Source organism: Pollachius pollachius (assembly GCF_949987615.1).
Source record: "Pollachius pollachius genome assembly, contig: scaffold_428, whole genome shotgun sequence".
NCBI lineage: Eukaryota > Metazoa > Chordata > Actinopteri > Gadiformes > Gadidae > Pollachius > Pollachius pollachius.
Window position 1 is genome coordinate 5,001 of NW_027641493.1, and position 12,897 is coordinate 17,897.

Below are 12,897 nucleotides of genomic sequence, written 5' to 3' on the forward strand. Positions count from 1 at the left end.
TAGACGGCGTCAGAGATCCCACCGCATTCAAACAGTAGTTGCTCTGGCATCCAAAACCCCCAGCTCTACTCAAGCAGCACATACACACAGACACACACACGTGCAACCATTTACTCATGAAGTCATGCATATGCTCACACGAAAAAACTGAAAGTCATGAAACAAGCACACACACACATACACTCATATCCACACATGTGGACTCACACAAACACACATACAGAATTTTTAAAATAAAAATCAGTCTCCAGCATTATCTTCGTGAGCGCTCATCATGGCTCTGACGGATCTCTGGTCAATATTCCATATTACCAGACGATAAATTCTTCATAATACCAGAGGGGGAAAAACTAGGTGTTATAAATTAAAGAGAAAACACACTTAAATAATAAATCAATTGTAAAAGAGTAAATAATAAAGAAAGAAAAGCAAGCATACACAGACACTATATAGATACACGCAATATGGGTGGAAACAGTTTAAATGCAAAGTATCTATGTCACATGACGGTTGAGGAGACATTATGGATGTGTGTATTGAAGTGTAACATTAAACCAGTACTATTTACCTTTTCCATTAGTAACTGATGCATCATTATCAGACTGAGATGGTGGGGGGGAACCAGAATAAAAAATAATACGACAAAAATACTCTGGATGGACTTACTCATGGATTAATGACGTAAACCTCAGAACCTATCTAGTTCTTTACGTAGTAAATAGCTGCAATATGAAACTACCATAGTGCTGGTGTTCTACAACACTCCGCTGCGTTCTATAACCCCACAGGAGGAAGGCTCCACCCAGCCCCTAAACCTCTCCGCCCGTCCCCGGACCTCAGAATCTCTCCACTCCCCAGCGTCGCCCCCAACACAGGGCCTGTTCTCCGGCAGCAAGACCAGCCCTGGGGGCCTGGGCAAGGGGGCCAACCCCAGCCCCGGCCTGGCTCGGAGCACCTCCCTGGGTGAGTGGAGGGGTGGGGGCTCACACGAGGAACAGTGAAGGCTGGTCTGAGGGGCCCAGCATGGTTCTGTTGTGTGATGTCAACTTCAACTCACATGGAGTTTTTACTAACTGAAGGAACAAAGATAACAAGAGACATACCTTCACCCTAACCCCCTCCTCACATCCTCCTCAACACAGAGCCCTGGTGTAACCCTAGTGTAACCCCAGTGTAACCCTAGTGTAACCCCAGTGTAACCCTAGTGTAACCCTCATGCCTAGTGTAACCCTAGTGTAACCCTAGTGTAACCCTATTGCCCTAGTGTAACCCTAGTGTAACCCCAGTGTAACCCTAGTGTAACCCTATTGCCCTAGTGTAACCCTAGTGTAACCCCAGTGTAACCCTAGTGTAACCCTAGTGTAACCCCAGTGTAACCCTAGTGTAACCCCAGTGTTACCCGAGTGTAACCCTAGTGTAACCCTAGTGTAACCCCAGTGTAGCCTCAGTGTAACCCTAGTGTAACCCTCATGCCTAGTGTAACCCTAGTGTAACCCCAGTGTAACCCTAGTGTATCCCCAGTGTAACCCTAGTGTAACCCCAGTGTAACCCCAGTGTAACCCTAGTGTAACCCCAGTGTAACCCTAGTGTAACCCTAGTGTAACCCTCATGCCTAGTGTAACCCTAGTGTAACCCCAGTGTAACCCTAGTGTAACCCTAGTGTAACCCTCATGCCTAGTGTAACCCTAGTGTAACCCTATTGCCCTAGTGTAACCCTAGTGTAACTCTAGTGTAACCCTAGTGTAACCCTAGTGTAACCCTCATGCCTAGTGTAACCCTAGTGTAACCCCAGTGTAACCCTAGTGTAACCCTAGTGTAACCCTCATGCCTAGTGTAACCCTAGTGTAACCCTATTGCCCTAGTGTAACCCTAGTGTAACTCTAGTGTAACCCTAGTGTAACCCTAGTGTAACCCTCATGCCTAGTGTAACCCCAGTGTAACCCCAGTGTAACCCTAGTGTAACCCCAGTGTAACCCCAGTGTAACCCTAGTGTAACCCCAGTGTAACCCCAGTGTAACCCTAGTGTAAACCCCAGTGTAACCCTTGTGTAACCCCAGTGTAACCCTAGTGTAACCCCAGTGTAATTCCAGTGTAACCCTAGTGTAACCCCAGTGTAACCCTTGTGTAACCCCAGTGTAACCCCAGTGTAACCATAGTGTAACTCCAGTGTAACCCCAGTGTAACCGTAGTGTAACCCCAGTGTAACCCCAGTGTAACCCCAGTGTAACCGTAGTGTAACCCCAGTGTAACCCCAGTGTAACCCCAGTGTAACCCTAGTGTAACCCTAGTTGCACCCTAGTGTTACTCTTATGTATGGATATATTCATAATGATATATTTGAGGCTTATGGCGCTGAGGCGTCATAAGCAGTTCCCTGCACCATGCCTGCCTGTTCAAGACCGTTTATGCCCTCAACTCCGCTATGTGTTATTAGGACCAACCTTCACCCTCAGATGTCCCCCCTTGTACCCAGGGGGGGGGCTCTCCTCAGCAGTCATGGGTTTGTTGTTCCCTTGCTTTAGGGCCCACCCAGGCACAGGCAACACCACTTCCTCCTCGCCTGCTCATTAAACCCCTGGAAACTTTGGCAACCTTTTATTTAGTCCCCTGTTCTTTAAGATGCCTCTGAAGTGTGAGGTGTGAAGGCAGCGTGTGTAAAGAGCCTATACTTTGGGGTTGGATGAACTATAGGGAGTAAACTAGGCCACTTTTAGCGCGGGTTTGAAACAAAGCTTTTCATTTTGTTACGGATGCAGCATCACAGGTTATGATTAATGTCTGATCACAAGGAACCGAACACATGATACACACACACAAACACACGCACACGCACACACACGCACACACACACACACACACACACACACACACACACACACACACACACAGACAGTTGGTACATGTGTTAACTCATGGGGTAAACAAACTTACAACTAGAGTCCCAACACTAGATACGATACAGAAAGAAATACAGAACGACAAATAAAATCCCCTCATGATGATTCCTCTTCCTCCTCCTCCTCCTCCTCTCTCCAGACATCCTCTCCAGCCTGAACTCCAGCGCTCTGTTTGGTGACCAGAATGCTGTGATGAAGGCCATCCAGGAGGCGAGGAAGATGAGGGAGCAGATGCAGCGAGAGCAGCAGGAGCATCTTCTTCCTCACCACCTCCCTCATCATCACCACCACCAGGCGGGGGGGCAGAGCCTGGAGGCCAAGCTGGTGGCCCTCAGCAACATGAGCCTGAACAACGGAAACAAGGTGAGACACGCATACAGACAGACAGACAGACAGACAGACAGACAGACAGAAGGACAGACAGACAGACAGACGGATAGGGAAACATACAGACAGACAGACAGACAGACAGAGCCTGGAGGCCAAGCTGGTGGCCGTCAGCAACATGAGCCTGAACAACGGAAACAAGGTGAGACACGCATACAGACAGACAGACAGACAGACAGACAGTTATACAGACAGACAGACAGACAGACAGACAGACAGACAGACAGACAGACAGACAGACAGACAGCAGGAGAGACACAGGGACAGGAAAACAGACAAACAGAAAGGCAGACAGACTGGAAGTCGTTTATAATTAGGTCAAAGAGAGAGCCAACACACTAAGACGTTGACACCGGTTCTACGTGAGTCCTTTCGCTCAGCGCTGCAGCGGCCATCAGTCAGGTGAAGGCTGTGTGAAGTGGCCGTGTTGTGTTCTCTATGTTTGTCTGAGAGCAGATCTCTGAAGGAGCTCAGGTCTCTCCCTCCAGGGCCACCCACTAACAAACGCTCTGAAGAGGATGCAGCTGGGCCAATGACAAGGGGGGATTTTGGTTGTGTTAGCGTGTGTGTGGGTGTGTTTGTGTGTTTGTGTTGGGAGAGGGGGGGTTCTCTTAGGGAAGAAATAGTGTTGGACTTATTTTGTGGTGTGTGTGTGTGTGTGTGTGTGTGTGTGTGTGTGTGTGTGTGTGAAGAAGTTCCAGTCTGCTGCCAAAGGGGAAACTGGCCTTGAGGTCTAAACCCAATTAAGGGTCTCAGACACACACACACGCACACATGCACACACACACACACACACACACACACACACACACACACACACACACACACACACACAATGTACCCCTGCAACCTGAGGGAGAGAGGCGGTCTTTGGCAGCCCGTTGGGTGAATCCCAATTCCAAACCATCAATCAGGCCAGCCAGTCGATCACAGAGCCATCACACACCGATGGCGGAATGGAAGGGGTGCTGGAGGACACAGGCGGGGTGGAGGAGTCAAGGCCGGTCCTGGAGGAGGGTGGATGGGGGTGGAGGAGGAGGCGGGCTGCCTGGCAGTGTATAGGGGTGGGGTTGGTGGAGCGGGCTCATGAATATTTTAGGGGTGATCTCTTTGAACCTCTCAGCCCCAAATGGGTCGTGGTTGGTGCACTCCGAGGATAAACTATTCTGCATTTTATTTAACAGACTTCATGAGAACTTGTTTGGTGTGTCTCTCGGTGCAGAAATCCTCAAGAAACGTCCAAAATAAATATGTGCTCCTCTCCGGCTCAGCGCTGCCGCTGGTTGTTTGCTTATGAACAAACACCTCATTAATATAAATGATCAAATACCATACACTTATAAATTCTTAATTCATCCTTAATTTATGGTTGTTGGTGTCAAGTTGATTTGAGGCATTGCAACATGCTATTTTGTGTTCATTAATTTATTTTCAAATGTATTTATTTAGTAATATTTTATTTATATTGAAGATTAGAGTATAGCATAACATGAATATTTGCCAGATAAACACACAAGCTCTCATACACACACACATTCACACACATACAAACGCACACACACACACACATACACACACACTCACGTACACACATACATATACAGTATGAACACACACACACACACACACACACACACACGCACACTCACGTACACACATACATATACAGTATGAAGACACACACACACACACACACCATAAACACGCAACATGCATATAGGTGTAACAGTGAACTGTATTAATTGGCTTCACTGCGTCGTGGCTTCCTATATTGAAACTCTTGGAAAGTCTAATATAGTTTCTGTTTCCGTGAGTGATGGCAGAATGGACTAGTTTTCCGTTTCGTAACATCAGCTCAGAGAGGCGTCCTCCCTCCCTTTCCAACGCCAAACCTTTTCTTTCTTGCTGTTTCAGTCAGGTTTTCTGTTTCATTTCTATTTTCTTTTGAACAGGACGGGATGACTCAGCCTCTCCACATCAGCACTACACTAAACTGCTTTGTATTTCTTTATTCCAGTTATATTTTTCTTAGTTTTATTATTCAATCTCTTCAATAGTTCTTTATAATTTTTTCCTTGATTGAATTGTAACTGAAGTCCTCCTTGTCGGTGGAGACTGGAGTCTTTCCCAACCCTATTTGATCTGTATGATATATTATTTGAGAGTGATAGTATAGCATTAAGGTCATAAAGAGCCGTGTACCCGGAACTGTGGGGGTTGGGAATTTCCGCCCCGTCTTGTAGTTTGAACAATGTGGGTGTGTTTATGTGTGTCATGTAGTTAGTGACTACACACGCTGTTTGGTGACATGTGTGGTGTGTGTGGGTGGATGTTAGTGTGCGTCTGTCTGTTCAAATATGTGTTATGCATGTACATGTGTGTTTCTATACATGTGTGTGATAGATATAAACACACATAGGTGCGAACGTCTGGACAGATATGTGTATATGTCCATGGATGTGACTTGATGTCCTTCCAGGCTGCAGACAGAGTATCCTCTTACGTCAGCTGCCCTCTGATCTCCTGAAATAGACAACCTACACGTGTTCGTTCTCGTTTATATTTAGCTATTAATTCAATATTCATTTGAGATCCATTTTGTTTGGTTATATCTGGTGGGATTGAACCATCAGGATTTAACACTTTTACCTCTGGAATTATGGAAGATAATATGTTGTTATTATTATAGGTAAATTGTTCTTCAGAAGTAAAACAACAGCTCGATTGTTTTTTGATTTATTTTGAATTTCAGTCAATGCATTGACATTTTGAAAGAAATAATGCAGATAAATAATATAAGAAATGCTCAGAATGTGCTCATAACTGTGTTTATTACTTTAAATGTTGTGATGGGAGATTATAGAGGCTCTCCCGTTCCATCATTTAGTTCCACCTTTTACCGTAAGAGCTGGGCTGAGGCGTCACTGCTTCGTCACAGCCACAGACCCCTCACGGCAGCTCTGGGGTCCTGCCGGGGTCCACAGCGATGGGCAGAGCTCACGCTCTGCAGGCGTACTGCTGGATTGCCTGCCTCTATTTAAGGGCCCTTTTATTTGTGGTGCTGGCATTTTGGTGGCAGGGTACATTCTGGAGGCAAGGATGGCTTGGGGTTTAGGGGGGAGGGTGGGGGGTGGAGAGAGACAGAGAGTGAGAGAGGGAGAGAATGACCAATAGAGTACCGATAGACTGCAACCACCATGGAGGTCTAATTATAGCAGGACTACAACCACCATGGAGGTCTAATTATAGCAGGACTACAACCAACATGGAGGTCTGATTAGAGCAGGACTACAACCAACATGGAGGTCTGATTAGAGCAGGACTACAACCAACATGGAGGTCTGATTAGAGCAGGACTACAGCCAACATGGAGGTCTGATTAGAGCAGGACTACAACCAACATGGAGGTCTGATTAGAGCAGGACTACAACCAACATGGAGGTCTGATTAGAGCAGGACTACAACCAACATGGAGGTCTGATTAGAGCAGGACTACAGCCAACATGGAGGTCTGATTAGAGCAGGACTACAACCAACATGGAGGTCTGATTAGAGCAGGACTACAACCAACATGGAGGTCTGATTAGAGCAGGACTACAACCAACATGGAGGTCTGATTAGAGCAGGACTACAACCAACATGGAGGTCTGATTAGAGCAGGACTACAGCCAACATGGAGGTCTGATTAGAGCAGGACTACAACCAACATGGAGGTCTGATTAGAGCAGGACTACAACCAACATGGAGGTCTGATTAGAGCAGGACTACAACCAACATGGAGGTCTGATTAGAGCAGGACTACAACCAACATGGAGGTCTGATTAGAGCAGGACTACAACCAACATGGAGGTCTGATTAGAGCAGGACTACAACCAACATGACACTCTACTTTAAGTGAAACGGCATGGCAGCTTTTCCATTCTCATCTGCATCCTCCCTTCTGTCTCTCTCCCCCTCTGTCTCCCACCACCCCTCTGTCTCCCCCCTCTCTCTCCCAGTGTGTCTCTATTTCTCTCCCCTGCTTCTGTGTGTCTCTGTCTCCCCCCCTCTTTCTCTTCCTCTGTGTGCCTGTCTCTCCCCCTCGCTCTCTCCCTGTGTGTCTGTCTCTCTCCCCTCTCTCTCCCTGTGTGTCTGTCTCTCCCCCTCGCTCTCCCTGTGTGTCTGTCTCTCCCCCTCGCTCTCCCTGTGTGTCTGTCTCTCCCCCTCTCTCTCCCTGTGTGTCTGTCTCCTCTCTCTCCCTGTGTGTCTGTCTCCTCTCTCTCCCTGTGTGTCTGTCTCTGTCTCCTCTCTCTCCCTGTGTGTCTGTCTCTCCCCCTCGCTCTCCCTGTGTGTCTGTCTCCTCTCTCTCCCTGTGTGTCTGTCTCTGTCCCCCCTCTCTCCCTGTGTGTCTGTCTCTCCCCCTCGCTCTCCCTGTGTGTCTGTCTCCTCTCTCTCCCTGTGTCTCTGTCTCCTCTCTCTCCCTGTGTGTCTGTCTCTGTCTCCTCTCTCTCCCTGTGTGTCTGTCTCTGTCCCCTCTCTCTTCCTGTGTGTCTATCTCTCCCCCTCTCTCTCCCTGTGTGTCTGTCTCCTCTCTCTCCCTGTGTGTCTGTCTCCTCTCTCTCCCTGTGTGTCTGTCTCTGTCCCCTCTCTCTCCCTGTGTGTCTGTCTCTGTCCCCTCTCTCTCCCTGTGTGTCTGTCTCCTCTCTCTCCCTGTGTGTCTGTCTCTGTCCCCTCTCTCTCCCTCTGTGTGTCTGTCTCTGTCCCCTCTCTCTCCCTCTGTGTGCCTGTCTCTCCCCCTCTCTCTCCCTGTGTGTCTGTCTCTCCCCCTCGCTCTCCCTGTGTGTCTGTCTCTCCCCCTCTCTCTCCCTGTGTGTCTGTCTCTGTCCCCTCTCTCTCCCTCTGTGTGCCTGTCTCTCCCCCTCTCTCTCCCTGTGTGTCTGTCTCTCCCCCTCGCTCTCCCTGTGTGTCTGTCTCTCCCCCTCGCTCTCCCTGTGTGTCTGTCTCTGTCCCCTCTCTCTCCCTCTGTGTGCCTGTCTCTCCCCCTCTCTCTCCCTGTGTGTCTGTCTCTCCCCCTCGCTCTCTCCCTGTGTGTCTGTCTCCTCTCTCTCCCTGTGTCTCTGTCCCCTCTCTCTCCCTGTGTGTCTGTCTCTCCCCCTCTCTCTCCCTGTGTGTCTGTCTCCTCTCTCTCCCTGTGTCTCTGTCCCCTCTCTCTCCCTCTGTGTGTCTGTCTCTCCCCCTCTCTCTCCCTGTGTGTCTGTCTCCTCTCTCTCCCTGTGTCTCTGTCCCCTCTCTCTCCCTGTGTGTCTGTCTCTCCCCCTCTCTCTCCCTGTGGGTCTGTCTCCTCTCTCTCCCTGTGTCTCTGTCCCCTCTCTCTCCCTCTGTGTGTCTGTGTCTCATTCGCTTCCTCTCTTCCTGTCTGTCTGTCTCCCCTCTCTCCCCTCTCAGTGTGTTTTCTGCGGTGGTGGGGCACTGCCCAGGCACATGTTCTGTGGTCTGTCTGATTACAGCCTGCCGTAGTGCTGACATTGGCCTACGACGACACACACACACACACACACGCACGCATGCACGCACGCACGCACGCACGCACACACACGCACACACGCACACACACACACACACACACACGCACGCACGCACACACATACACGCTGACACACACAATGACACACACACAGACACTTATATGCACACGTTTAACTCACACATATCAATACACACACACATACACCATAACCACGCACCCACACACGTGCTAGTTCCACGGGCCCTGCCAGCGCCGACCACGGCATGACCTCACCCAGCAACCAGCCCGGCAACCAGCATCGCTTGAAACAAAAGTGCCTCCTCACCAGAAAAACACAGAGGGCTGGGAGAGAGGTTAGACAGAGAGAGGGAGAGAGAGAGAGGGAGAGAGAGAAAGAGAGAGGGAGAGAGAGAGAGGGAGAGAGAGAGAGAGAGAGGGAGAGAGAGAGAGGGAGAGAGAGAGAGAGAGAGGGAGAGAGAGAGAGGGAGAGAGAGAGAGAGAGAGAACGAGAGAGAGAGAGAGAGAGAGAGAGACAGAGAGAGAGACTTGAGGGCTCCTCAACAGGCTGCCAATCAGCCTTTAAGAGGTGAGGGAGGAGTCAGGAGGTGGGGGAGGGGTCAGAGGTAGGGGGAGGAGTTAGAATTTGAGGTAGGAGTCAGGAGGAGGTGGAGGAGTCAGGAGGACAATCCCAACAGCATCTAGTCTCCTAAAAAGGAGACTTAAGGATCACCTGAAGGATTCATTAAGACACTATAAACACCTTTTTGCTTGACACTTCTCCACTGCCCAGAGCGGCTATAGGTCCTTTATTCAGTGCTTTGTGTAGCGTTGCACTATAAAGAGCTTCACAACAGAAGAGCGATCCAGGCCGACCCCTAACAGCGTGCGTGACCTCTGACCCCAGGAGCGGCTCCACTACGAGACGCTGAGCCAGCACCTGGGGAAGTTGGGCGAGGAGGCCGGCCAGATGGTGCACCGCGTCATCGACCTCACCAGACCGGAGGACCTGGACGGTGAGGGGGGGGGGGTTTCCCTGTGCAACAACACTATAGTCCCAGGGGCCCACAGTCCCAGGGGCCCTCAGTCCAGGGGCCCACTGTCCCAGGGCCCACAGTCCCCGGGCCCACAGTCCCAGGGGCCCTCAGTCCAGGGGCCCTCAGTCCAGGGGCCCACTGTCCCAGGGCCCACAGTCCCCGGGCCCACAGTCCCAGGGGCCCTCAGTCCAGGGGCCCTCAGTCCAGGGGCCCACTGTCCCAGGGCCCACAGTCCCCGGGCCCTCAGTCCAGGGGCCCACTGTCCCAGGGCCCACAGTCCCCGGGCCCACAGTCCCAGGGGCCCTCAGTTCAGGGGCCCACTGTCCCAGGGGCCCTCAGTTCAGGGGCCCTCAGTCCCAGGGGCCCACAGTCCCAGGGGCCCTCAGTTCAGGGGCCCTCAGTCCCAGGGGCCCACACAGGAGTGGAGACAGGTATGGGCCCGGCTCCGTCCTCAGTGAGGGCCCCTGTGAGGCGTTAGACCTGAGGTGTTGTGGTATTGCAGTTACGGTTTAACTTTAACGTACTGCAGGTGTTTAGCAGACACAACAATTTACTGTTTCATGCGAGAAAGACACTCTGCTTTTCAAAGAAATAAAATAAAGCAAATACATTCGAAGAAGCAGTATTTTCCACGCTTCAAGCGATTTTGTTGGTTTCCAGTGGAATTACAATTTAAATATGTCATGCATTGAAACATGTTTGTATATTTATATATTGCCAATTGCCAATAAATTATTGTTTATTATTTGACATGTTTTAATATGTTTGGTTAAAACAGATGAAGCCCAAAAAGGCATTCTTTAGAGAGGAACGTTTCAGAACATGATGCTGAGCCACGCTCGAGCCTAAAGTCCTCCTGGAGCAGGGCATCTTGGAGCAAGTGCCGACGAGTAACGGTCCTTTTCTGTGTGTATGTGCGTGTGCGGGTGTGTGTGTGTGCGTGCGTGTGTGTGTGTGTGTGTGTGCGTGCGTGCGTGTGTGTGTGTGTGTGTGTGTGTGTGTGCAGTCAGCAGCTCTGCGGAGGCGCGGGTGTTCCGGGAGTCGCGGGGCAGGAGCAACAGCGAGCCGCACATCAAGAGGCCCATGAACGCCTTCATGGTGTGGGCCAAAGACGAGCGGAGGAAGATCCTCCAGACCTTCCCCGACATGCACAACTCCAACATCAGCAAGATCCTGGGTGAGACGCACGCACACACGCTGACCCGCGCACGAACGCACGCACGCACACACACACACTCTACATCAAGCATGAAGACACATACACACACACACAAAAACACACAAAGACAAACACACACACAAACACACACACACACACACTCACACACACACACACACACGTCTAATTCACGCATGAAGACACACACACACACACAAAAAGACAAACACACACAAACACACACACACACACACACACACTCACACACATAAAAACAACCACATATACACACATACAGAAACACTAACACAGACACAGAAACACATCCCTTCTCAACCCCCTCAGCATGGCTCAGGTGACCGTGTTGAGCGTGGAGCGTGTCTGAATACACTGGCTGCTGTGAATCCTAGCACACATCTGGCAGGGAGCGGGACTCAGAAATACCCTGGATGAGGATATCACGGATATTTACCTTGGTGTCATGGCAGTGGTGTGTGTGTGTGGACATAGTGCATCTCTCAGAGCCCAAACACAATAACACAGCTGGATTCCAGTGGGTGGCTGTTTTAAAAAGGCCCCATTCTGTGTTTCCGGCGTGAAAGAGCAACCTTTGTGATAATGCTCAGTAAACAGAGCAGGGAGGCGCGTGTGGAACCAGTGAAGAGCACCACAGAGGCTGAATTCCTGTGGTCACGAGGGAGACACTCACTGGTTACACACACACACACACACACACACACACACACACACACACACACACACACACACACACAGAAAGGTCGCTCGCAGGGTCTCAAACTAAAGGAAGACGCCCTCCATGAGGATGGGGTTCAGGGTTTTTGTTATATTTCATCCACTTGACGATTCAAACCCTTCGAGTGTGACCTCTACAGCCAGTCCATGTGGGATCGCCGATACCTAAGCTTACACTGAGTTACCACTCATACCATTGATTTGAGAGTTTCAATTCATTTGTACGGATCAGGCGGGTTCATTTGACGGTGTAGGCCGCCCCTCCCTCCTCTCAACAGGCTCCCGCTGGAAGGCCATGACCAACCAGGAGAAACAGCCGTACTACGAGGAGCAGGCACTGCTCAGCAAGATCCACCTGGAGAAATACCCCAACTACAAGTACAAGCCGCGGCCCAAGAGGACGTGCATCATCGACGGCAAGAAGCTCCGCATCGGGGAGTACAAGCAGATGATGCGGTCGCGCCGGCAGGAGATGAGACAGTTCTTCAGCGTGGGGTAGGAGGCCCCACCGCAAGGCTCCCCTATGGATCACCTCCGCTGTTACCGTAGACATAGACCTCTAGCTATATGTTTACATAGATAAAGATATATGATCGATATCTTCAGACATATATACTGGGTTTTTCTATATTTATTTGACTGTATTTTCATTTTGGAACCGTCTTTATGTTTAGTACTGTAGTTCCATGTTGCCTTTGCACTTTTGTTTCTATCTCCGATGTGTTGCAGACCCAAAGAAAGTATTTTATTTCCAGCTCCACCAGGGTTACCTGTAAAGCAGAGCGCAAACCAGTCCTTTACTGGTGTGCTTTCAGATATCTAAGGAATATTCCTACTTTGGTGGGTTTATGAAGCGTTTACGAGGGATTCCCTCAAGAAACCTCTGACTCGGCCTCCGACGGAACCCCTCTTAAAACACTAAAGGCTTCGTCTACGCGTGGGCACGCTCAGAGAAAACCAGTGGCACTGTCTTAATGGAAAGCAGCCGCTGATGTGTTTAAAGGCTTCCCAGTGCAGAGCTCTGGAATGGGTTCACCAGGGACTCTGAATCCAAGCGCTTTTTAATAGCTTGTCATTTATTAAATTAGGACAATGCCGGGCGCTTGCGGCAAGCGAAATTGGACCCTGACAGAATTAAAGAGCGATGTGAAACGTAAGGAG

The 12,897-nt window shown here is 50.0% G+C and overlaps 1 protein-coding gene across 1 annotated transcript in view; it reads left to right on the forward strand.

Moving 5' to 3' along the window:
* The window catches only part of LOC307091577 (transcription factor SOX-6-like), a gene marked incomplete at its 5' end in the record, with an annotated part of 17,500 nt that extends 4,642 nt beyond the window's left edge, over positions 1 to 12,858 (forward strand). The window contains 5 exons of the mRNA XM_079759209.1: positions 789 to 963; positions 3,037 to 3,260; positions 9,695 to 9,803; positions 10,831 to 11,001; positions 12,015 to 12,858. Coding sequence (XP_079615335.1) covers positions 789 to 963; positions 3,037 to 3,260; positions 9,695 to 9,803; positions 10,831 to 11,001; positions 12,015 to 12,235 — 900 coding nt within the window. The 3' untranslated portion in view covers positions 12,236 to 12,858. The remainder of the gene's footprint in view (positions 1 to 788; positions 964 to 3,036; positions 3,261 to 9,694; positions 9,804 to 10,830; positions 11,002 to 12,014) is intronic.
* Positions 12,859 to 12,897: the final 39 nt, after the last annotated feature.